Source organism: Phyllostomus discolor, chromosome 4 (genome assembly GCF_004126475.2).
Source record: "Phyllostomus discolor isolate MPI-MPIP mPhyDis1 chromosome 4, mPhyDis1.pri.v3, whole genome shotgun sequence".
NCBI lineage: Eukaryota > Metazoa > Chordata > Mammalia > Chiroptera > Phyllostomidae > Phyllostomus > Phyllostomus discolor.
This window is the reverse complement of record NC_040906.2, coordinates 128,227,264-128,254,814: the sequence shown is the minus strand read 5'-3', so window position 1 is coordinate 128,254,814 and position 27,551 is coordinate 128,227,264. Positions and strand designations below refer to the sequence as shown.

Genomic DNA, 27,551 nt, shown 5'->3' with positions numbered 1-27,551 from the left:
GTTTACTAAACGTTAGAACCCAAGTCTTCAGATTAAAAGGGCCGACCAAGTTCCTATCCCAATAAATGAAAAAAGATTCAGATATCATAATAAAATTTGACAATACCAGAATAGGAGATGGGAGGGCCGAAGTATACAAAGTGAGTTGCAAATAATCAGAAATCAAGATGCAATCAAAAGAGGAACTCGGTAAGCTAAAAGGTATGCAGCAATACCTTCAAAATCCTGATGAGAAATATCTCTATTTGAGCTGTAAACCAAAGCAAGTGTGACAGTATAATAAAGACATTTTCACAATTTCCAGAACTCACAAAATTGACCAGTGCTAATGTATAAAGATACCGTTTGTTTGACAATAACAGTACAGCGTAGGGGAAGGGAAAAGAGCAGTATGAGAGCCAGTTATTGTATACTACTAAAATTAACTTAAGTGTTAATCCAATCTAGATTGTTTTAAGATAAAAATGTTAATTGTAATTCCCAGGGAAATTGCTTAAAAAATAACGAAGAAAATAAAGAAATGATAAGGGAATTAAAAGGACACTAAAGAAAATACCTACTTAGCCCTGGCTGGCGTAGCTCAGTGGATTGAGCGCAGGCTGCAAACAAAAGTGTTGCAGGTTCGATTCCCAATCAGAGCACATGCCTTGGTTGCAGGCCAAGGCCCCCAGCAAACCGCACATTGATGTTTCTCTCTCTCTTTCTCCCTCCCTTCCCTCTCTAAAAATAAATAAATAAAATTAAAAAAAAAAAAAAAAGAAAATACCTACTTAACAAAAAAGAAGTCAGTAATGGAGAAACAGAAGAACAAAAGAATCCTAAGATATATAGGAAACAAATAGTGACAGAGCAGATGGAAATCCTAGCTTCTCAGTAATTACATTAAATATAAGTGGCAAAACACTGCAATCAAAAGGCAGAGACTAGCAGACTGGATTTTAAAAAACATGATCCAACTATATGCTATCTACTAGGGACACACTTTAAATTCAGATACAAATAAGTTGAAAGTAAAACAATGGAGAAAAGATACATCATGCAAACAAACAAAGTATTTGGAATGGATATCCTATTATCAAACAAAACAGATTTTAAAACAAAAAAAAAGTCACTAGAGAAAAAAAGAAACATTGCACAATAATAAAAGGGTCAACCCATCAAAAAGATACATTTAATAATTACAGACACATGTGTACCTAGAAACAGAGCCCCAAAGTACATGTAGCAAAGCTGACAGAACCGAAGACAGAAACAGACAATCCAACAATAATGGTCAAAAACTTCAATACCCCACTTTCAATAACATACAAAAAAAAGGCAAAAGATCAACACGGAAATAGACTTGAAAAACACTAGACTAATTATACCTAACATACTGTATCAAGAGAACACTCCAACCAAAAGCAGCAAATGAACAAACAGAACATTCTCCAGGACAGACCATATAGTAGGCCATAAAATAAGACTTAATTTTAGAAGGATCAAAGTCATACAAAATATATTCTCATACTAAAATGCAACTAATTTTTTTTAATATCAATAATAGGAGGAAGTTTGGGAAATCCAAAAATATGTAGAAATTAAACAACATACTACTAATGACCAATGTGTCAAAGAAGAAAAAAGGAAATACTCTGAAATGAATGAAAATGAAGCACAATGTACTAAAAATTATGGAAAGCATATAAAGGAGTGCTTGAAAAAAAATTTATAGGTCTAAATGCCTACACTTAAAAAACACTTCACACCCAGACCGGTGTGGCTCAGCTGGCTGGGCACCAAGTCACAAACTGAAAGGTCACCAGTTCAATTCCCGATCACGGCGCATGCCTGGGTTGCGGGTTCAGTCCCCAGCTGGGGTACATAGGAGCGGTAATTGATCAATGTTTCCCTCTTACATCGATGTTTCTCTCCCTCTTTTTCTCCCTCCCTTCCCATCTCTCTAAAAATAATAAATAAAATCTTTATTAAAAAAAAAACATTTTGCAAAGAGAAACCTAGGATAAAGTCACTATGAATTCTGCCAAACATTTAAAGAATTAACACCAAACCTGTACAATGTTTTCAAAAATCACCAAAGGAGGGTTCTATGAGACCAAATATTATCCTAATACCAAAACCAGAAAAATATCACAAGGAAACTATACTAATATCCTTTAGTAATAAATGCAGACATCCTCCACAAAACCCTAAAAAATCAAATCTAGAAACACATAAAAAGTATGATACAGTATGACCAAGGGGACTTGATTCCAAGAATATCACAGCAAGGTCATTTTAATATCTAAAAACCAGTTAATCAGCTAATGTAACATTACCATATTAATAAAATAAAGGACAAAACCATATGATCACTCAACAGGTGCAGAAAAAGCATTTGGAAAAAACTCTCATAATGAAAAAGCTTGACTAAATTTTATTTTTTTATTTTTATTTTTTAGAATGGACAAGTAAGTGTCGCAGGTTCGATTCCCAGTCAGGGTACATGCAGGCCATGACCCCCAGCAACCGCACATTGATGTCTCTCTCTCTCTCTCTCTCTGTCTATCTCCCTCCCTTCCCTCTCTAAAAATAAATAAATAAAATTTTTAAAAAAAAGAATGGACAAGTAAAACATATTTATATTGCTCAATTAAATTTTAAAGGAAATGTCCTCAATCTGTTTACGGACATCTACAAAAAAATACACAGCTAACATCACATGTCTCCTGAAAATCAGAAACAAGCCAAGTTTGTCCACTATTGCCACTTCTGTTCGTATAGTACTAGAGAGACCAGGTAGGGAAATTAGGCAAAAATAAAGAAATAAAAAGCATCTAGATTGGAAAGTAGTAAGGTTACCTATTGGTAAGAGACATAATCTCCTATGGAATCCACTAAAAATTATTACAACTAATAAAAGACTTCCAAGCTTAATATATAAAAATCAATCGGATTTCCGTACACTAGCAATGAACACTCCAAAAATGAAAGAAAAACTCTATTTACAATGACATTAAAGAATAAAATGCTTAGGTATCAATTTAACAAAAGAAGTACATTATGTTGTTTGAGAAAAATATTTTAAATCTTAAGAAATAGAATAATATCGCATGTTCATGGATCAGGAGACTTAATATTAAGACGGATCTATTCCCCAAATTGACATACATAGTCTCTGCGAACCCAATCTGATTCCTAGCTGGCTTACTTGTAGAAACTGATAAGTTTATCCTAAAATAAGAAACAGCAAGGTACCCAGAGTAGTCAGAATAATCTTTAAAAAAGAACAGTTAGAGAACTCACACTTCTCAATTTCAAATCTTATTGTAAAGACAGAAAGTAGATTAGTGGCTGCCAAGGGATGAGAGATCGGGAAATGAAGAGTGACTGCTAATGGGTACAGTTTCTTTTTTAGGGTAATGAAATGCTCTAAAATTACATTGAGGTTATGGTTGCACAGTTCTGTGATTATACTAAAAACCAACAAATTGTACATTTTAAAACAGTGAATTTCAAGACATATGAATTCAATCTCAATAAAGCTATTATTTAAAAAATTATACTTATGATCTCATTTATATGTCGAATCTAAAAAAGCCAAATCATGGAAGCAGAGTAGAATGCTGGTCACCAGGGGCTGGCAGTGAGGAAAATGAGGTGTTGGTCAGAGGATACAAACTTCTAACTATAAGAAGAATAAGTTCCAGGGATGTAACGCACAGCATAGTGACTACAGTTAATAATGCTGCACTGGAAACTAACTAGAAAGTTGCTATGACAGATTTTAAATGTTCTCACTATAACAACAAAATGGTCATTATGTTAGGTGAAAGATGTGTTAACTAACCTTATTGGAGTGAATATTAATTATACCTCGATAAAACTGGAGGTGGGGGATATACCATATGATACTTTTTATATAAAAAGGTCAAAAACAGACAATTTATGATATTAAAAGGACAGTGGTTACTTTTAGGGGGGAAGCAGGAGACTGAATGCGAGGTGGCACAAGGGAGCACAGGGTTACAGCAATGTTCTATTTCTTAACCTTGATAATGCTCACTTTGATAATTCAGAGCTGTACACTTAATGATCTGTGCAATTTTCTATATCTGTTATACCTTAGTTTTAAAAGTTTTTAAAAAGAAACACAGCTTTCACTTTAAAAAATTATACTTGCTGACATGTTAAGATACTCTAGAATAAAGAGTAAATCTCAGAACACTTTTTCTCTATGGCATAATAAAATCAATAATGGCAAAAATGGCAAAAATATAAGTTATTTTCAGTATGAAAGGATAAGTTGACTGTCACTGATATTAGCCATACTGAACTTCACAAAGGATCAAAGTTAAAAGCAAGTGGAGAAAGCATGGGATCTGAGTGAGAAGGTCCTGAACTCGACACCTTTCTAGGCCTGGGCAGATGTTACTTAGAAACCTCCTGGGGCTCTTCTGAGAAGTAAGAGAAGCTGTGGCAAATGCTTCCCAAACACATAATAGACTCTAATGTCTACAAATGTTTGTTTACTCTCTTTCTTTCCAACCCAGTAACCCACACTGATTCTTACATCTTCCACTTCTCAGATAGGATGTCTTTCATCTACTACAAATTTTATTTTATTTTGGCCTCAAATCACCCGTTCTAACACCCAAGTAGAGTCTCCACCAGTCCCACTACCATCTGACTGCTCCAGTCTTCCCAGGCAGACTGATTCAGCCTTCCCACTGCAGCACAGAGCCACGTAAGGACATAAACTCTATTTCCTCCCACAACGCTTATCCCTGCTAACCATGCCCAGACACTTCTTAATATAATTACTATATGTAAATCACACAGGCTTGTCTGCAAAGTTATTTGCAAAACTATTCAGAGATTATACTGACAACTGACTTTTAAAATAAAGTATGAACCCCTCTAAACTTCATTATTGGAAATAAGTACTACCACTTATACTTGCTTTAAAACATTATTAGCTTTAAATTTTTGGACTAAAAGATTCTGTTTAAAGATAAACTTTATAAATTCAATCTTTTTCAATTAATCACATAATTAAGAAAGCAACTAAACATGAGGCCTTGGTACTAAGGAGCCCCTTTTCTTCCAGTCCAGGAAAGCAAAGCTTCATTGTCATGCGAAACCCACAACCATTCTCTGAGGCAGACACTTGGGAAAAAGATGTTAAGAGAACAAACTCCACACACCAATACTAGCTAGCACTTAGGAAGGGATGACTAATGAAAGCAATTGGAAATGACTACAAATATATACTTACAGCCTCAAACTGCAAATGACTATCCTTTAAAAAATCTTGAATTTTGTCCCTGGGTAAAAGACTGAATCGAAATCGAAGGAGATCCATTTCCTGTTGAAGGAACCAGCGTCTAAGATCTTCACTGAAATGGAGACAGGAAAATTTTAAGTATAAATGGTGTGTTCAATGATTACTTTAAAAGTCCACTGATCATTAAATCCAATAAGTTTCTATGAAACAATATTCAAACATGACCACAACGCCAATGGAGAGAAGTGAAAAGGGCTCTATTGTGATACAGATGGCACGAATACCAAACACCGCAATCTTCCAGGGATGGTTGAATATGGGGAGAGGGGTGCAATGAACAGTACAGTAAAAGAATTAAATACGGTATACTTCAAGCCTAGCTTCATTATTATCAAATAATATAAAATAGTCCACTGTATTTAATGTAACTGCAAAAACAGTCAATTACATTAGAATGTAGGATATTACTTGTGCCTAAGGTGGTTTCATCAATGCTAAATAAATCCAAATTTTATACAGGTAACTTTATCTTTGAACAGATTATGATCAGATAAACTTCTCAATATAACATTTGCTTACAGCTTTATTGTTTATAATTTCACTAAATTTAAGATGTACAGTACACCTCAATTTTTTAAAAGCCAACACACAAACATTGTATATTAATTTACAAGACAGATCCATAATCAGCATTACTATTGCTATAATAATTATTATGCTACCACATATAAAATATTTAGCTTTTTCCAAAGTGGATTTCACATTGTCAGCAATTCACTCACTGCATAAATTGCATAAAAACTACATATTCTTTTTAAAAAAAAAAATCTCTAGGACCAAAGCTGGTCAATAATTTCTCAGTTACTATCTTGGGATAGTAAACAGTTCAAAACACTCTCATTTGGTAAACCCATTAGTAAAAAGAAACAGAAAAAAAAACTTACAGGTATGTTATTTTGCCAAAATTAATACAGGAAAAAAGTTTAAAATAAAAGACAACTCACTGCTTTCCCTCTGGGTGGCACTATTGACTTATAAAAAACCAGCTACCGAAGGAAAATATCTTAATTGAATGGTCAGTAGCCCATACACCTCAAATTCTGAATACTGATATCAAATTCAAGTGTGTATTTGATTCTTCTGGTGTATTCTTCTTATGGGGACACTTTCTTCTGGGGGGGAAAACTGTATAAAAAGTCCTCTTTTTTTTTTTTTACAGTGGTAGAATGTCCTCAATTTATTTTAGCCAGCTTAAAAAATTTAAATGTTAGACTGTAAATCAGTACAATCTCTTTTTTTTGGATCCTTCATTTTATTTTTTAATATATTTTATTGATTATGCTATTACAGTTGTCCCATTTCCTCCCTTTACTCCCCTCCACCCTGTACACCCTCTCCCACCCACATACCCCCCTTTAATTCATGCCCATGTGTCTTACTTGTAAGTTCTTTAGCTTCTACATTTCTCATACTATTCTTACCCTCCCCCTATCTATTTTCAACCTACATTCTATGCTACTTATTCTCTGTTCCTTTTCCCCCTCTCTCCTCCTCCCATTCCCCTGTTGCTAACCCTCCATGTGATCTCCATTTCTGTGGTTCTGTTCCTGTTCTAGTTGTTTGCTTAGTTTCTTTTGGTTTTGCTTTAGGTATGGTTGTTCATAATTGTGAGTTTGCTGTCCTTTTACTATACATGTTTTTTTTAATCTTCTTTTCTTAGATAAGTCCCTTTAACATTTCATAAAATAAGGGCTTGGTGATGATGAACTCCTTTAACTTGACCCTATCTGAGCACTTTATCTGCCCTTGCATTCTAAATGAAAGCTTTGCTAGATAGAGTAATCTGGGATATAAGTCCTTGTCTTTCATGACTTGGAATACTTCTTTCTAGCCCCTTCTTGCTTGTAAGGTCTCTTTTGAGAAATCAGCTGACAGTCTGATGGGAACTCCTTTGTAGGTGACTGTCCTCTTATCTCTTGCTGCTTCTAGGATTCTCTCCTTCATTTTTACCTTGGCTAATGTAATTATGATGTGCCTTGGTGTGTTCCTTCTTGGGTCCAACTTCTTTGGGGCTCTCTGAGCTTCTTGGATTTCTTGGAAGATTGTTCCCTTTGCCAGATTGGGGAAGTTCTCCTTTATTATTTGTTCAAATACATGCTCAATTTGTTGCTTTTCCCCTTCCCCTTCTGGTACCCCTATAATTTGGATGTTGGAATGTTGAAAGATGTCCTGGAGATTCCTAAGCTTCTCCTTGTTTTTTTCTGAATTCTTATTTCTCCATTCTTTACTGTTTGGTTGTTTCTTTCTTCCTTCTGGTCCACTCTATTGTTTCGAGTCCCAGTTTCCTTCCCATCACTATTGGTTCCCTGTGCATTTTCCTTCATTTCTTTTATGGTAACCTGCATTTGTTCATCTAATTTGTGACCAAAATCAACCTATTCTGTGAGCTTCCTGATCACCAGTGTTTTGAACTATGCATCTGATAGGTTAGCTATCTCTTGGTTGCTCAAAAGGATGAGTTCTGGGACACTGATTTGTTCTTCTGTTTGAGCCATCTCTCTCTCTCTCTCTCTCTTTTTTTTTTTCGGGGGGGGGGGGGTCTGGTTGCTCCTGTTATGGTGAGGGGCAGAGCCTTAGGTGTTCACCGGGGCTAGGCACCCCAGTCGCTAGATTGTGACATTGTATGTGAGGGTGAGGTCGAGAGGGAACAATGACGGTGGCTTCTTTCTCCAGGACCTCAGTCCCTTCCCTGGGATCCTGGGTTGCACACCCTACCCTGCTCCACAATCACCGCCTCACTGGGTCTGCCAGCTGCCACTTGCCTACTCAGGGTCCACCTGCTGTGATCTTGCGTGCCCCAGATGCCTTACACACTCCCGGCTGCCTTATGCGCCCAATTCTCCCTGTTCTTCGTGCCGGGACCTGCGCCCAGCTGCTCTCTGCCCCTCCTACCGGTCTGGACAAACGGGTCTATTTCAATTCCTTGGCTGTCCGACTTCCATTCAGATAAATTTCCTGTCAGTTCTGGGTGTTATTCTGCCTCTAAATTGTTATTGTTCCAATTTTGGTTGTGTGTGGAGGTATGGTGCCTCCACCTATGCCTCCATCTTGGCCGGAAGTCAAAAGTCCTCTTCTTAATAAAATCCCCTCCAATTTTAAATCACAAATGAAGAGACTCTCCCATAAAGGTAAAGTGTTTCAACGGGCAAAATTTTGCGATGGGGTTTTTTTGGGATACTCTATAGTAAACAGCTTGTTTCAAACAATTCACTACAATATGAACCACTGGTTCTGGTGCTGTTCTCAGGTTTCCTATGTTCAGTACAACACATGTTAACTTTCCATGCACAATTCATAACCCAAGACATCAGATTTGACAGGGGGAGTATAAATGTGTACTCACGACTGGCAATATGCAAGACGCAAGATGAAGTGAGAAATGTGATCTCGTCTTCGTGCTTCATATTCATTTTCTAAGTTTTCCTTAAAAGTAATGGTACATGGATAAAATAAATGCATTAGAATAGTTACAGATATAAGGAAGTACTGAGTCAGCATAAGCCAATGTAAAGTAAAAATTCAAAGGCACAAATTTTACAATATGCTTTCCAGGATAACTACCATTTTACTTAAGTCAGCAATGGGGTGAAACGGAGAACTGAACTCATCTCAGCAAAAATTCCTGGGTTTGAATACCCACTATTTTCTTCCTATCAACTCCTTTTCTCTTACCTTTTTTTTTTTAATTTTTAACCCTCACACAAGGATGTTTATCGACTTTAGACAGAAAGGAAGGAGGGGGGGACGCAGGTGTGGAGAGAGAGAGAGAGAGAAACATACAATGTTGTGAAAGAAGACTATCTATCAGTTGCCTTCATCCACACCTGGGCAGGAGATCAAACCCACAACCTAGGTATGTACCCTGACTGGGAATAGAACCCACAACCTTTTGGTGTATGAGATGAGACTCCAACCAAATGTGCCACCCAGCCAGAGCTTAACTTTCTTTTTTATCCAGCATATACCCAAGGTACTCAATGTTTCAACAACTTCTTACATCAACCCTCAACTTCTTGCCTTTTAACCTTCTGGCAAAACCTAGATTCTAAATTAATCTATAGCTATACTCTGTAGTCCTATTCCAAAATGCTGAGAACCTCTAAAGAAAAAATATACAACTTTGGGAATTTGGAGTATTAAAAAAAATCATATCCTCTAACCTCAGCTGGACCTTTACCAACACTAAGGAAACCTTATCAAGTCCAAAACAGTAAGGGCAAACGTCTTGCGCACTTACAAGGTACCAGGCACTATAAAGCATTTTTAATCTATTAACCCATTTAATCCTTAAAAAAAAAAAAAGCCCTATGAGATATACTCTGCTGTGTATCCCTGTTTTAAAGAGGAGGAACTTGAGGCACAGGGAAGGTATATAACTTGTCCAGGGTCACAAAACTTTCAAGCAGCAGAGCTGGGATTTGACACATAATCATCTCCATTCTCATTTCTTAGAAAAGCTGTTTCACTCTTCACTCTTGGCCCAAATTCGTATCATACTACCTTCCCCTTCTCTCAGTTTATGACTTCAACTATTTCATAGAAAATAAATGCCACCAGGCTGACTTCTTCAGCTCCAAGCTTCTATGTCCACACGCCATATTACGTTCCGTTCCGTTCCGTTCCCTTCCCTCCCCTCCCCTACCCTCCCCATGGACAAAGTGCCTCTCTATCCCCCTACAAAAAGCTAATTCCTACACCTAAGCCCTGCAACCCACCTGTTCCTGCCTAAGGACTGTGATCTGTCAATGCTCTCTCAAAGTGTCTTCAAGCCCCTCTCCTCTTCTTTCTCTTCTAGATCTTCCTGTTCAGCTTATAATTGTTTAACTATGTCCTGTCATGAAGTATGTGTATACATACATATGTGTGTCTTCACTTTTCCCTACAACTTCCTCCATATTCAGCTCTATTTCTCCCCATCCTTCCACCTAAACATCTTAACAGAATGCACATTCCATCTCCACCCTCAGCATCCCCCTCCAACCACTGTCATCACTGGGGCTTCTACTGTACAGAGTCCACCCCGCTGATAAATCGATGGATCCCATATAACTCATCTTAGGTGATCTATCCGAAGCTTCTGAAACTTGGAATCTTGGCTCTACCATTAACTGTCTCCTGAGCTTGGGCAAGTTATTTCGCCTCTCTGTAACCCAGGATCCTCTTTAATATGACAGGGACAACAACAGCACCACCAGATAAGACTGTTGTCTGGGTCACATGGGTTAATGCATGCAATGCACTTAGGACAAACTCTGGGGCAGAGTAAACATGATAGAAATGTTTGCTGTTGTCATTTCTATAATATCACTATTAATATCATTTATCGATTTGTATCTTAGGATTTTTTTTTCAAATTAATTGACATAGTTCTTCACATCTTGATAATATCAGCTTTTTTGAAAAATATTTATGGTGAACATTTCCTGCGGTTTGATGACTGCAAACATTTTTGTAATGTTTTTTAAATGCACAATTTTATATTTTTAGAGTGAAATCTTTAGACTTCTTTTCTTTGTAATTTATTACATGTAGTTTCCTCTCCTATCCAGAGATCAGATACTCATGTAAATGTCCCTATGGTCTGTGCTCCAGGTTTTTTCAGGCAATTCTCAGGCTTTCAGGTGTCTTTTTTGGGCCAGGCAGCAACTTCCTGAACTCCTCCATTCTACTTCAGCCTAAATATGGGTATTTCTCACATCCCGTCCTCTGTCACCTTCTCTTCTGACTCCAGTATGTTCTTATAGCACTCTCACTTACTCCTGATAACTCCATCATTCCTCTTAATTCTTTATGCCTACTCCAGATGTTTGGTAAGGGCAGACCTCTATGTATATCCAGTTATCCACCAGGCATCTCCCCAGGCACCTGAAGCCCATACCTAGAATTAAACTCAACATCTTCCTTCTAAGTCTTACTTTTCCTCCTATGTATCACATTTCAAATATTATAACCACCCACCTTATTGTCCTAACTAGAAACCTGGGTGTCATTCATAACCCTTCTCTCTTCTTCCTGCAACCAGTCACTAAAATCCTTTGATTCTACCTCCTTATGCTCTTCAATCAGTCTTCTTCTCTCCAATCAACTCACTGTCATTTCCAAACTCCTACCCCGTTTTCCTCCTACCAGACATGAGCCTATCAACACACTGTTAACAGTCACCTTCCCAAAATAAAAATCAAATCACTTCTATGAAGTTGCAATCCCAGCACTATCTGCTCTGGGAAGCCTGCCCAAACCACCCCAAACCACCCCCATCTGAACTGGGTGGTTATTCGTGCCACTGGAATTCCTCAAGCACACCACCAGTGACAGCACTCATCACCCTGTGTTGCACAGCATATACATGGTAGTGTCTGGAAACACCCAGTGGACAGAAACCAAGAATGCTACTGAGCATCCTACAATGCACAGAACAGACCCCGCAACAAGGGATTAGCATTCCCAAAATGTCCTCAGTTCCAAAGCTGAAAAACCCCACCGTGTGACAATCATCTTACTACATGTCAATCACCCCTAGGGGGCTATACGTACCTTCAGACAAAGTCAATGCTATATCAGTCATTATGAAAGCCCTGTGCCCAATATAAGCACCTTCCCATAAATGATACTCAGTACATGAATATACAGAAACTGAAGGAACATTTTTTTCTCTCTTTTACTTACTCTGTAAGAAAACTTGACCTTTCGAATCTCAGCCTCCAGCTTACTCTGGTATTGCTCACTTCCTTTCACATAGCTCACACCAAGATGTTCAACTGCTTTTAGCACTAAAAAAGATAATTATTTTAATAAAAGAAAAACATATAAATACAAGATAATTATTAAAAACTAAATTCACTACATAAAATCTATGAGTAACAATTCCATAATTGTTTATAAAAGATGACAAGTTGTAACAGTTATTTTCTGCAAGTATAATACTTTCTGAATCTCATCGATGGTCTGAAATCTCTTCTCTTTCAAAGATGACTTTAGTTTTGGGAAAAGCCAGAAGTCATACGGCACCATATCTGGGCAGTAGTGGGGTGATCCCCTGGGTAGTAGCTGGGTCACCTGGGTGATCTGATGTCTCACCAAAGAACTCTGCATGAAACATGATGCAAGAGCAGGCACTTGTTGTGATGAAGCTGCCAATCACCAGTTGCCCATAGCTGCGGCAGATTCATTGCTCTCCGGGCTCAGTCATTTTGAATGCAATGGCCACGCAGTACACGTGCTCACTCAAGGTAGTGTACTGCCCTCGGTGACTAGTACATTAAAGTTGTGTCACTGTTCACACATGCACATTCCAGTCCACTCTCCTTAGCTGTCAGGTTACATCAATGTCGTGCAAACCATTCTCATTATATTAACAATGGCTGGATTTTTTTCAGACAGTCCTCATAAATTATATCTGTTTATAAGAGGATAACCTCCTTTCATGTGCAGAATATATTGATATCCCACAGCATAATCTAATACCAAAGATTACCAACCAGGGGAAAGGGAGAAATGGTGATAATCACTGCCATACTGAGCCAGTGTGGTTGAGGAACAAAAAAGGAGAAAAAAAATTAAGCACCCCATGCTTGCATCCCTCATGTGGAGCTGCCTTTTGGTAGTCTGCTTCATTTACTCAGCACAGACTCATCAGAAAGATAGCCCTTGCTTTCTGATGAAGCAGAGAAAAAGACACCATAGTGAAGAAGCAGAGCCCTCCAATCATCCAAGGAACCACTTTGAATCTTGTTTAAAAGTTCTTAAAGCCCCTTGTCAATCATTCAGATGAATTTTTCTTCTCTTGATACAAAAAAAAAGAGGTATTCTTGAATTCAAGAATTACAAACTTCTCAGATAAACCCTGAACATAAACCCATGCCTTTCCGGTACCTCCTCATTATGGTATACCAAAGCAAACTAATTATCTTCCTCCAAGTCCTGCTCCTTTTCTGGCTATCACCATCTCCGCTAGCTTTTGCCACCACCACTACTACCACAGTCTTTAAAACACTGTTGTCCTTTGCTATATCACAGTTCACTTATTGCAGCTTCGCTGTATTGCAGGTTTTTTAAAAAATATATATTTAATTCTGTATCATGGAGTTTTCGCTATATCGTGGGATTTTGCGGTATACTGTACCTATGTAGAATTTTATATATTGTTAAAATTACATAGGTTTAAGAGTGTAGAAAGTAGCCCCGGCTGGCGTAGCTCACTGGATTGAGCACAGGCTGCAAACCAAAGTGTCACAGGTTCAATTCCCAGTCAGGGTACATGCCTGGGTTGCAGGCCATGACCCCCAGCAACTGCACATTGATGTTTCTCTCTCTCTCTCCCTCCCTTCCCTCTCTAAAAATAAATACATAAAATCTTTTAAAAGAAGAGTGTAGAAAGTGTTTAAGAGCATATGAAGTATTTATAAGAGTGTGGGAAAGATTAATAAGAGTGGGAAATGTTTATAGGAGTGTGGGAAGGGCTTATAAAGCCTTAAAATATATATAAATTATAAAATAAATACAACACCACTACTTTGCGGATTTTCACCTATTGCGGGAGTCTCTAGAACGTAACTCCTGTTATAGGTGAGGGATCACTGTACTAAAATATGATTTTTATTTTGGATGCCTGTCACCATGTACTAGAATACAACTTCATCAAAGATGAGATTACATTATTCATCTCAAAATCCCTACCACCTACAGTCCAGTAGATTCAATAAATATGAACTGTACAGTAAATAAATAGCAAATTCTCAATAAATACTTGAATGGATTGCTTAATAAAGGAAATAAATTACCATACTCATTCTCACAAAGTGAGGTGCTCATGAATATATAAGTTCTAATTAAAATATCACTCACATTTAACTCTGTCAATAGCCAAGTTTTCAAACTCCATCAAAGATACGTTTTCAGTGGGTGGCTTCAAGTAAAACTGAAGGCTGTGAGGGTAGCAAGCATTCCTCTGATCACCTCCCAACTTCAGTTTCTTCCTCTTTCCTCCAGAAAAGTCCATTGTTACCTTACAAGAAAGCACATGAAAAGGTTGAAAAGATGTAAACTGGAGTTGAATAGAAAACAACCAAAAACATAAACAAAAAAACAGTAACTCTACACACACAGGAAAAAAAATGAAGTTCAAGGGCATATCTCTGGGCGATGTCTTTCTGTATTTTCCAGATTTTCTACAATTCACCTTTAACAATTTTGTAATTAGTTGGGGGAGGGGCGTGTTAGAGAAGACACAGGTGGTCATCCTAACATCCATCAGCATGAGAGTCAGGTGATGTTGCCTGCTCACTCTAAGTCTGTGTGCTACTGTCCTTAGACTCTGACGTCCCAGGAGTTAGAATGAAGTTCATCCCGGCTGCAATCCTTACTCCTGGGAAAGCGCGGTAGGTTCTATATAATAAAAAACTTACTGGACCGGATCCAGTTACTTCCTACCTTAATGACCCGTGGAAACAAAACTGTCTTGAATCCAGTCTTTAGGAATTCCTTCTAGGGAGCATCCACAAGTTCCTTATAAAAATTCCCATCCCCGAACCTTCCCAGATGCCCCTCCAGTGAAGCTGTCTCTACTGAACCAACTCACAAGCACCAGAGTCTCGGGCCCTACAACCAACCCAATAACCAACACCGGAGCCAGATCGATCCTTCTGCTCCCACTGCCCGCTAAGTGCTTTCCCTTCTTTCTTGACTTGCGATCCTCAACACCAGCATTGCCGTCCCTCCTAAACCCACCGGAATGTCTCTCACCTGCAACCGCACCAAAAGCGTACAAACGCCCACTGCCGGCTTTCCCGGGTGGCGGGAGATTTCACTTAAACTGGAAGCGGAAATGACTGACAGAAGTCCCGCCCCCGAACGTCCCGCCCACGCAGCGCCGGCCGAGAGTGGGTTAAGGGCGCGCACCTGAGATCCTGCAGAGTAGAAGGTAGGTAGTAGCTTTTAAAGGTGAACAGTAGGGTGCTGGAATGCTGATAGCAAAAATCTCCACAGCCGAAGAGTCTAGTACCAATAACTGTGTTTGGAAGACCCGAAACGATTCCAGAAGTTGACAGTGTGGCGCTTTATCCCACAGGGCTGGCACTCATCACTTTCGATCTGGGGGAGAATGGAGGAAGAATAGGCATTTACTAAGCTCCTTTATTGCACCTGGCTCACTCTTAGGAACTTGTAGTTGTATTTTTTTAAGTACTTTAAATTTTATTTTTCAATTACAGTTTACATTCAATATTGTATTATTTCGGGTGTACAGCATAGTGGTTGGACGGCCATATACTTTACAAAGTGTCTCCCCACCCCACAGAAGCTCTGATTTGTCTAGTTTAATATTTCAGCGATCCTGTTGGGTAAGTGGCATTACCCCATTTTACAGATGAGAAAACAATAGCTAAAAGATCATCGTTAGTGTGCCCATCTATGTACAATGCTTATTTTGTTTTTTCTGTTGGATGGCAACCCCATCAAGACACATAGTTTTTCTGTTGAAAGGCCACCCCATCAAGTTCAGGTCACTACTGCGACACGCCCCACCCCGCCCCAACCCTTCCCACAAAGTGAGCGCCCAGGAAAATATATGGAATTAACTAGAATGAGTGAATGAACGCGCACACACAGAGAAGTCGCTCTGGGATCTACAGAAATTAGTAAAAATCAGGCTCAGAGGGGAAAAAAAATAGGGGTAGAATAAGATATGGAAAGCGCTGGGAACAAAGCGGATCTCGGACTGCAGACTCTCGGAAGAGGCGGGTCAAAGCCACACCAGCTCTGTTGTCAGTAGGGTTTTCTAGAGCTGGAAATAAAGCACTCTTGTGGCCTCTAGGAGGCGTTTCTCACTTACAAAAGTGGCCGAGCAAGGCTCTAGTGAAGGAAGTCACTAGAAATGAAGATCGCGTTGAAATGTTCAAGTTTTTAGAAATGTAAAATATATTGAAACAGTATCAAGCTTCAGAGCACCTACCCAGCATTGGCCAAACTGTGAGTGGCACTGACTTTGTACCAGGATGTGTTGTTCTAAGTGATTTACATGCCAACTTATTTTATTTGCATTACCATATGAGGTAGATTCTATTAACCCATTTTACAGATGAGAAAACTGTAGAATGAAGAAGTTAAGTGACTTCAAAGATCCCAATAAGTGACACAGCCAGCTTCCAATTCAGAGACTATCTCCAAGCACCACAACACTAACCATCACACTGTACCTATTCCACTATTACGATAGCTGTACCTCTCCGTAATTCCTCCCTGTAGAAGACAAATAACTGGTATCCTCTGGCCCAAAAAACATACCTGAAAGCATGAGAACTTCCTGAAAAAACCTAGAGCACAGACCATAGGAATATTTATGAGAGTATCTGATCTCTTGATAGGAAGGAAACTAAATATGACAAGTTACAAGGGAAAAATCTAAAGATTTGACTTTAAAATTATAAAATCTTTTTCAGTCATCAAACTGTAGGAGATGTTCACCATAAATATATATCAAAAAGTTAATACTGTTAAGATGTGAAGTATTTCAATTAATTTGAAAAAATCCTAAGATACAAATTGGAAGATTAGAAAAGAACAACAGATAGCTCAGACAAATAACTAATGATAAAATGTGAAAAAAAAATGTTTATCATTGACAGCAAAGAAATTACTCCCTACAAAATTGACCAAAAAAATTACAGTGAATACTCAGTATTGGGAAAAGTACAGTACAATAGGCTCACATAGGACTTGATTGTGGTGTTATAATTCTGGAACACAGTATAGTAATGTGTATTACAATCCCTAAAAGAATTTATACACTTTGACCAGATAATTTCACTTACATAAATCTGTCCAGAAATGGACATCAAAATATGTGTTCAAAGAACTTCATTGCACCATTGTAAGAGTGAAAACCCAGAAAAAATAATAAAGTATGGTATATTCATGCCATGGAACATTACACAACCACTCAAAAAATATTATGTTTTGAAGAATATCAATCTGCAGAAATGCTCAGGATACTTTAAGTTAACAGAACAGAATACATAAAACCACATATGCCATATGATCCCAATTTTGTAAAAAATATTACTTGACAACATTAATTTTAAAATTATTTTTTCTAGTAAATAAAGGTACTATATATTCATTGTGGACATTAATATCAAAAAAGAAAATCCAGCTATGATGCTGCTATCCACTGATAGCTTCACCCAGTGACACTGTTAACACTTTGCTTCAAGCAACAAAGCCTCATGGTTGATGAGAACTAATGAAAGTTCCCATTATTTACATTTATCTGTGATGCTTCTAACTATGAGGAGGCTGCCTTCTGCCACTCCTCCTGTCCAAACATGCACTAATCCTTATCTTCCCCTTATTTTACAGTCTTAGCAGATGTTATTCATTACAATCAGAATTTTAGGTGTAAGACAGCCCCTTTGATCTATACTGATTTTTATTTAATTTTTCTTGGCTTTATCCTCAATCTGGTCTTTAAACTGTCCCACCTTTATTGCAAATGCCAATGCCCCTTTCTCTACAATAGTTAATGTCTATTAAATATTTCTTTGGACAGTTAAAAATAGCCTACCACAAACAAAAATGCTTACATTAGTGGCAACTAAGAAACTGGCAGTGGAGTCGAATATATGAGCATTTGATGATATTTTTAAAGTTCTATTTTAATCATTCAGCAAACATCTGAAGGTGTCCCACCACATGGTACCAAGGTTTGGTGACTTTATTGCCTACACATGCCCTCCAGCTTAACAACCAGCCTTTCCTCAAAGAAGGCCTTGCACTTCCCTACCTTCTGTCTCTCTTTGACAGTGGTCTCTCCACTTCAAGAGATTTACCCCTCCCTACAGTGAGACTCCCACCTTTCCGTCAGTAGTCACACACTGCCTTCATCCTATTGAAATTTTGCTATGCCGCCTAGGTTGCTCCTCATTTACACCCCGTGTTCTTTGTAATTTCTGTACAGTAAAGTTTTTCTCTAGTGATATTTCTTTACTACATTGGTTCTTAACCTTTTGGGACCATGAACCACTAGATGATCTGACATACACACCTCTCAGAAAAGTGCTCCTGCACACCAAGTTTGTGCACTACTTCAAAGGGTTTGTGAACACATATGCAGCAAGTTAAGAATACTAGCACTACTAGCTTTTAAGCTTTTTTCCACCAATCTTTTTGTTTGTCTTTGTGATCCCTAAAGTGCCTGCCATACAAAGTATCTTCCAAATTAAAAGTTGAGGTAATCTCATTTTATGACCAACTCAGAGATGACTGGAAAAATACGCCCATGTTTAACATTACCAATATCTTACTAAACATGTCTCATAATAGTTGCCTTTCATCATTTTAAAAATCTATTTTAAACCTCAGAGAACAAAGTAGTCTCTGTGCATAAGCTATTCCAGCATCCTTAATGTTTTCTAAGTGCCAGTTTGGTTCACTACCTGTGAAGGGGGTTTTCTGTACCTACAGGCAATTGCGGTATGAATCTACAAATTATAGTACCAATTATGCACAATGTTATACGTTTCAGTAGCCATGTTTGGTAAATCACTGCAAGCTCTTTAGTGTATTTCATCAACAAAAGTGGGTCCACACAAAGCTCAGCGCTGGCAACCAAAATGTACATAAGTTACAAACCCTGACCTCACAATTGGGGTCAAAAAATACATATAAACTGTTACTTCCACTAAGCCATAAGAAGCATCTCAAAAACAGGAACCACTGTATTGTTTATCTTTGTAACCCCAGTGTCTGGCACTCCATGGGCCCCCAACAAATATGTATTATTCTAACCTGATGTAAAATGTGAGAGATGTATGAGAGAAGTGATGGGTTCAGCTTGACAATTCAACAGATGGTTTTAATCAAATGTGACTCCAACCTATAAAACTTCAAGTCCTCTTCTGAAAATTTCATACACATTCCTTCCAGAATGACTTGGCTCCTTAGTTTATCCTGTAATAAAGCACAGAGTACCTTCTCTGACAGAATTTCCATGAATCATCACTGCTCAATTCAGGCCTGTCCTGGGCATTACACAGCTGCAGACAGTCTGTCCCACAGAGCAGGCACCTTGAGATGACTCCACAGTTTCAGGAGTCCTGTCCTGTAATGTGTCACACTTACAGGTCGGATTTTAGTTGCCATGCTTGGTAAATCACAATGAGTGTCCATTCTCCCCCTGGGCAGAGTGTGTCACCCTAAAAACCAAAGACATGGTATGTTTTTTTACCCAGTGAGGACACTAGAAACTCTAGATCCTGCTAGCTCTGCTTGCCATGGAAAGCAGGACGGGGGCATTTCCAGCACAATAGCGTACCCATCAAAGCTAATTTACAGCTAACCAACCACTGGCCCCTCCACCCTTTGTATCCCACTGCCCATCTCTGGGACATGGCTAGGGAAGAAACCTTAAGGAACACATCATTCTTTCTTCCTTTGCTTAAGATTCCTTTTATCAATCTAACATCAAAGAGCAAGAGAACTAGAGAAAAATTATATTCTTAAAGGGAAGGATAGGGAGGAAGGGTGACCCTTCCATATATCAACATTATGTGATTTATTCCAGGCATACTGATTGAGCACTTTCTAAGTGCCAAGCAATGTTTTCTGTGCTGGGGATACAAGAATGATGAAATAGCCCCAAATCCCTGCCTCTATAAACCTAATGTTCTAGTAGGAAAGAGAGACAATAAACAAGAGAAGTATATACATTACTATGTTAAGTAATGATTTTCTTATTTATGGATATTTTTTTAGGGAGAGAGAGAAAACATTGATTTGCTGTCAACTTATTTATGCAACTCATTGGTCGATTCTTATATGCGCCCTGACTGGGTATCGAACCCACAACCTCAATATGTCAGGACAACACCCTAACCAACTGAGCTACCCAAACAGGGCTGTTAAATAATGATTTCTAAGAAGAAAAAAGATTAAGCAGAGAAGGGGGATATAAAATTTTTGGAACACATATTGATATTTTAAAAGAGTAGCCAGGAAAGGCTGACTAAGAATATGACCATGAAGGAGAGACCAGAAGAAAATTAGCAATTTAGTAGTATGTATATTTAGGAGAATAGTATTTCAAGTATATTTAAAGTCTTATCATAATTCCATAGTATTTAAGACAATGTGATGTTGGCACAAGAACAGACAAATGAGCAATGAAACAGAAGAGAACACAGAAATGGACCCACGCTTGTCAAGAAGCATGGCATATGACAGATCCACTGTACAAATCAATGGAGAAAAAATGGACATTTCTAAATGGTTCTGGGACAATTGGCTATCCATATGGGGGGGTGAAATGTGTTTCATACCTCCTGCTATACACAAAAACCAATTTCAGATGATTTAATGATTTATGTATGAATGGCAGAACTTTAAGAATTTAGAACAAATATACAGATGGTCTTGATATAGCAAAGAATTTCTGAAAACAAAACATTAAGAAAATGTACAAGCAGTTCTGGAGTTGATAGTGGCGGTAGTTGCACAACAATGTGAATATACTTAAGGCCACTGAACTGTGCACTTAATATGATTAAAATAAGTTTTGTGTAAATTACATCAATTTTTCTTAAAAATCACATAAACATACATTTTTATAAGATTTTATTTATTAATTTTTAGAGAGGGGAAGGAAGGGACAAAGAGAGGGAGAAACATCAATGTGTGGTTTCCTCTCAAGCACCCCCTACTGAGAAGAACCTGGCCCACAACCCAGGCATGTGCCCTGACTGGGAATTGAACTGGTGACCCTTTGGTTTTCAGGTCAGCACTCAATCCACAGAGCCACACCAGCCAGGCACATACATTTTTTACTGAGCCACAAATTGGGAAAAGAAAGTTGTCAGCTATAATTAACACAGAAGTAATATCAGAATATATTCAATTCAAAAAGATAAAAACACAATAAAAAAGAGGGGAGAAACCTGAATAGATATTTCACAACAGCAAAAACATAATGACCAAAAAATATATGAAGTATGTTCAACCATATTAGTAATTGAGAAAATGAAAATAAAACCCTGGCTGGTGTAGCCCTGGCTGGTGTAACTCAGTGGATTAAGTGCCAGCCTGTGAACCAAAGGGTCGCTGGTTCAAGTCCCAGTCAGGGCACATTCCTGGGATGTAGGCTGGGTCCCCAGGAGGGGGTGCATGAGAGGCAACCACACATTGATGTTTCTCCCTCTCTTTCTCCCTTCCCTTCTCTCTGAAAAATGAATAAATGAAATCTTTTTAAAAACCACAATAATATAATATCCCACATCCACTAGATGGACAAAAATTTTAAAGTCTGAGAATATCACACTGATAGGAATTCATGTACTCATGCAGAAGTATTAATTGATGCAGCTACTTTTGACAGCAAGTTGGCATCATTGGTAAATTTGACCCTTTGTCTCAGTGCAGTAACTCTACTCTAAGTATATTCTCTAAAGAAATTCTTGTACATAATGATTAAAAACCATTAACAAGAATGATTATAACAACATCAAAATAGTAAAACATTGGAAACTACTCATCATCAAGAAACTGGGTAAATGAATTGCAATCAATTAACAGAGGAATATAAAAAAACAGTGAGAATGAATGAACTACAATTAAGGTTAACATAACATGGATGAATCTCAAAACATGTTAACTGAAAAAGCAAACCACAGAAAAATACATGTATGCGCTGGATATCTTCCATTCTACTCTTCACCCTACATGCCCATCCTCTCCCCTGCTCTCTGTTTCTGACTTGTATGAACCATATGAGGTCTGTTCAGAAAAAGTCCAACCATTGTTAATATAACAAGAGTGTTTTGCTCAACATTAGTATTGTGGCAGAGAAAGAAAACCCCCATGATAAGCTTCTGTGCTCTGTAGCCCCATGGTAAGCTTCTGCGCTCTGTAGCCCCATGGTAAGCTTCTGTGCTCTGTAGCCCCATGGTAAGCTTCTGTGCTCTGTAGCCCCATGGTAAGCTTCTGTGCTCTGTAGCCTCTGCAAATTCCTCCCGCGCTTTGTTCCTTTGTTTCCCATATAAGGTAGCTAGACCTAACTTCCGCATTTAGCTTCTGTAACCTCGCTTAGCTATGTAGGTAGGAAGCCCGGGGCTATTTAAACCCTGGGGGAATAAAGTTCAGGGCTCAGAATTTGGAGTTTCTCCTCTGAGCCCGCGTGTAATAAAGGATCGTGCTCCGCCATCTCTCCCACGTGTGAGTTATTTTTCCACAACATTGTAACCTGGCAGCCAACGAGAGTGGACTGGAATGAGCATGAGTGAACAATGATGACTTCACTGTACTGGTCAGTGGGGGCAGTAGATGCCGTTGAATGAGCATGTGTACTGTGTGACCATCACATTCAAAATGACTGAGTAGAGCAACACATCTGCATCCAATTTTGCATTAAGCTTGAACATCCCACTGTAGAAACTATTCGGATGATTCAGAAGACCACAGCCATGGGCAACTGGTGATTGGCAGCTTCATCACAACAACGCACTGACTCATGCAACACATCTTGGGCAGAGGTTTTGGTGAAACATCAAATCACCCAGGTGACTCAGCCCTTCTACAGCCCAGATTTGGTGCCCTGTGACTTCTGGCTTTTCCAAAACGAAAATCACCTTTGAAAGGGAAGAGATTTCAGACTCAATTAGATTCAGGAAAATATGGCAGGGTATATGCTGATGGCAATTGGGAGAACTGTGTGAGGTCCCAAGGTGCCTACTTTGAAGGGGACTGAGAAATCATTGTCCTATGTGCAATGTTTCTTGTATCTTGTATCTTCTTCAATAAATGTCTCTGTTTTTCATATTCCAGGCTGGACACTTTCTGAACAGGCCCCGATATGTCTTCCTGTGCCATCTGCTTCCAGGACTCCTAAAGTTACCTTAGGGGCCCCAATAGGAAATGGGAAGGAAGGAAGGAAGTGAGACGAATGTATTTATTCCCCTAGCTGCCTCTCCGCAACTATCATTGCTCCTCTAATGGTGACGACCCTAGAGGAGTCCCTCACTCTGAGTCTGCTAAAAGCTCCCTTCCTTCTACCTTTCAAATCTCAACACAGTATAGACTTCAATGAAATCCCAGTTGATTTAACTACTAATCCTTATGGTTCCTGACTTCCACACCTTTACAGATAATTTCTGAAAAAAAAAAATCCACGTTTGAATTAATCTATATTGAGTGTGCCATCTGTCTTTTCTTGGATCTTGGTGGGCACATTCAGCATTCATATAAAAGCTTTTTAAAAAGAGAAATAATATATGGTTCAGGGATACATACTACAGGTAGAAAATTATCAAAAGAAATTCAAGACAGTTAACTCTGAGGAAGGGAAAAGGATGGATGTACTGTTGGGGACACGTGAAGCCTTGAAGGTTCTGGTGATGTTCCAGTGCTTGTGCTCAATTGCAAGTACATGAGGGATCCTTTTATTCTTCTTTAAGCAGTACATAATGCATAGGGGGGATTTTAAAAGGAAAAGAATAAACACAATGTGACAGCCCAAGAAACAGGAAAGTCCAATTATTCTTCCTCCCCATAGTACCTCATTGGGGAGTGTTTGGAATCATTTTTACCCTCATTCCCTCCCTCTTCAACCCCACAACTCATCTCCACTTCTCATCCCCCCAAACCCCTCTGTCCTCTCCTTTCTCTCCCTATAAGACCCAAGGCAGCTCTGGTGTATGATAGGGACTCAGATTTTTTCAGAGCATGGACTCCTGACAGCTCACTGTAGAGGTTTCCTGCAGACAAACATACATGTGAGGTCCCCTGCCTCTTCCACCCATGGTCCTGGGACCAGGAGCTCACCCTGACAACACAGGTCCTCTTCCTGGTCTGTCTCCCTTATCTCTGAACTGCTAGGTGACAAGATCCACAGGTCCTTTTTACCTACAGCTACCAACCAAGCCTAAGTTCTCACCCCCACCTGCCAGTGCAGTTCTCCCTTTGCTCTAATGACCTGGTAGGGGGATCGCCTGAACCCCCGTGCAGCTTGTCCTGCCTGGAGCTCCTCAGCACCCTGCACATATCTGGGAGGACATGGTGTGGTAGATGCACTAGTCTGGCCCTCTCACTTGGGGTAGCATGGTGTGGAGCTGAGCACAGGATCCTGAATCTGGGTGGGCCCAGGAAGAGACATGAGACAGGAACTCTGTGAAGCTTAATCCTATACCTTTGCTTCAAGTTGATCCACTTGTGTGAGTAGGAGGGGTGTGTGAAGTGAATCTCACAATGAACATACTATCGAGTAAAACTGTTCTTCGTATATATATCATATATATGTATACATGATAAGAAGCACAGAAAACAATTGACCTTGGGTTAGCCATGTGGAAATAAGTTTACTCGTATTTATGAGTACCACTTATCATTAATGGATAATTGCCCTATGCACCATAATTTTAGGCATTTCATTACTCTGTTAAAATAATTTTTGACCAAATTAATTTTGTTATAGTACTAACTACACATGCCAGCTCAGAACATCCAAAAACTATAAGAAATATCTATTTTAGGTAAGTACACAACCCAATTGCCTAACAATTTAGTGGAATGTCCTTTACTGTTTTTTTCCCCATTTAAACTGACTGGAATCCATTGTGCTAGATGTGCATACTTAGAATCACCTTACTGATGTTAAAAGGAATTTATTTGAAGAAAGAAGTCATGAGAAAAAAATCTAAGCAATTAAGGAACTGCCCTCTAATACAATTTTAATTTTTTCTCTTCAATTAATGACATTTTTAAATATACCATTTATATAACATGATAAATGAGAACTCCTAAAGTGGATTGGTTATTTTGGATGAATTCAACCAGATCTTGGCAACATCCATTGTCCTATGGGCCGGAACTACTCTGAATACTTGAGCTCTTAATAGGAGACTGGTTATTAGACCATGCACTCCTGGAGACCAAGCTACTACCTCACTCGTTTCCTCACTCCTGCCTCAACCACAGCTCCTGGCACAGGACGGATGTTCCATAGCTGTCTGCTGAACTGGATTGAACTCCTCTTGTATTTACACCCCACTCCAGATGGGTTCTCATACACTTCATGATGTAATCCTTCACAGAAGATGTGTTTTCACTTTAGGTTTTGGCTTTCCCACTGAAATTCCTGATCAAAATATTTTCTTTCAGTTGGCTGATTTTTAGAAGCTGAAGTAGGTGTAAATATGATCCTGTTAGGGGGCCAAGATTTAGTTCCAACCTGACTGATAATTATGTCCAAAATTTAGGATTCTTAGAAAATCATTTTAACATTTTAGAAAATAGAAATTAAAAAATTAAATCTACCTTACTCTGATAAATATAAACATTTCAGGATCCATGTTCAGGGTTATCCTAAGCAGAGAGGAAAAAGGGAACTTCCTAACACATGTGAAATCACCTTATCTGCATATTCTTCTTGAACAACAAAATGATCTGTCAGCCATGGGCCCGTGTGGTAAAAAACTTCATCCATCTAGAAGGAACATGGTTTTTTCCTATGAGGTTAAATATTTTAGGGTCAGTGCCCCAGAAGCAATGTAGCATGTTCTTGGGACTTAACTCTAAGTAGGCTTCTCACCTACTGCTCTCTCTCCAGACCTCTCTGCCCCTTGAGGGATAAGGCCACGAGCCCCCAAATCAACTGCTACAACCTCTTCCTCCCCACCCAACACTATCTCCCCTTCACTCAATACACACACATGCTCAGGTCACACAGGCAACTCTTTGAACCAAGCTCAGTCTTCCCCAGAGTACATTTATGAAGGAATTAGGTTGTTTTGTGCTCTTTCCAGTGGATTGATAGGAGCAGATGTTTTCCTGGAAATGCTGTTTAATGATCTCCACTGTGGGAATTTTTTGTCTGCTATGTAGAGTTAATCCAATCTCTTTTATATTAACTCCAGACTTTTCCAATTATCCTTGTTTCCTAATAATAATGGCATTGGCATTTGTGGAGCACGTTATAGTTTTCAGAGCAATTTCATTTATATGCTCTAACCAAGGATTTCTCAAATCAATTGAATCTCTAGGCTTTTTAATATGCTCTTTATTCAACTATAATTTCCATTTTCCCTTTCATTTTTATGGTAAGCTTTAAAAGTTTAATACAAAGCATATCCTGGGTCATACATGAGGCTCTGCTATTTCCAAATAGTGCTGTATGACTTCGGTGATTGCCATTGCATGTGACACCAATCCCACTGGTGTCGTATAATCATCTGAAAACACACGGGGTGTCTTGTCTGTATTGGTAAGCTGCCCTTAGATTACCAGCAGGTCCTAAAGGCAAAATGTCAGTCATCACCTTGCCTCACTGATGTTCTTAATTGGATATTTTTTAAGTTATAAAGACAAAACTAGCTTTTATCTTGCAGTCATAATTTGCCATTGCAAGACATTCTATTCTCATGAATAAGCATTTAGTTTCTTAAGACATTTGATAAGTTAAGGTTTGGTTTGCTATTGTGAAAACAAACCAGCATAGAAAAATTAAAGTACTATTGAAAAGGTGCACTTAAACATGAAAATGATTCCTTAAAGCCAAATAAGGTAAATAATACTTCAGTTCATTGAACAAGCTGATTTCATAGTAGTTGAATAGATATTTGTGGTAGAAAGCTTGGGTTTTCACCAGGTTTATAACTTAGTGATTCCAAAGAACCTGCCGAGCCCGTCCAGCCAGTACTCAGTGGGTACTGCGAGTAGAAGGATCCCTCCCATTCTGCCTTTGTAAATACAGACTTGCAGTAGTGTACAATCAATTATAAAATATTTGTTTGCATTTTGCAGGGAACAATTAAATTGATTGACCCTCTCATCCATTGTAGTGGTTAGAAACAAATTCACTTTTTAAATAGGAAAATAAATAAGCAATCATGGTAAAGACAATGATACAGATAATGAGTTACCGTGGTCAAATAAAAAATATCAAGTAATAAAGTGACTAAATCTTTCTATAATTACCTCAACATTATATGCTCTTTAATTTTAGCAAAACATCATCCAGAAAATTAAATTAATACTGTTAATTGGAATTGTATTGATTTTACAATTTTGCATTTAACATATAAATGTATTTAGGTCTTATGTGGTTATCTTTAGTATACACATATAAAAACTATCATAATAACAATGACATCAAAATGAAATACATCAACTCTAGATATTCTCAATTATTTTCTTTCTCTTAAGGGCTTATTTACATTACTCAAGTTTGAGAAAGTCTAATCTAACC

General features: G+C 38.4%; 1 protein-coding gene across 1 annotated transcript in view; it reads right to left on the bottom strand.

Annotated features, from left to right (window-relative positions):
- PRIM2 (DNA primase subunit 2) overlaps positions 1 to 15,153 on the bottom strand; it is a 291,593-nt gene extending 276,440 nt beyond the window's left edge. The window contains exons 1-5 of the mRNA XM_028510638.2: positions 15,068 to 15,153; positions 14,171 to 14,330; positions 11,993 to 12,096; positions 8,670 to 8,749; positions 5,258 to 5,378 (exon numbers count right to left, since the gene is read on the bottom strand). Coding sequence (XP_028366439.1) covers positions 5,258 to 5,378; positions 8,670 to 8,749; positions 11,993 to 12,096; positions 14,171 to 14,324 — 459 coding nt within the window. The 5' untranslated portion in view covers positions 14,325 to 14,330; positions 15,068 to 15,153. The remainder of the gene's footprint in view (positions 1 to 5,257; positions 5,379 to 8,669; positions 8,750 to 11,992; positions 12,097 to 14,170; positions 14,331 to 15,067) is intronic.
- Positions 15,154 to 27,551: the final 12,398 nt, after the last annotated feature.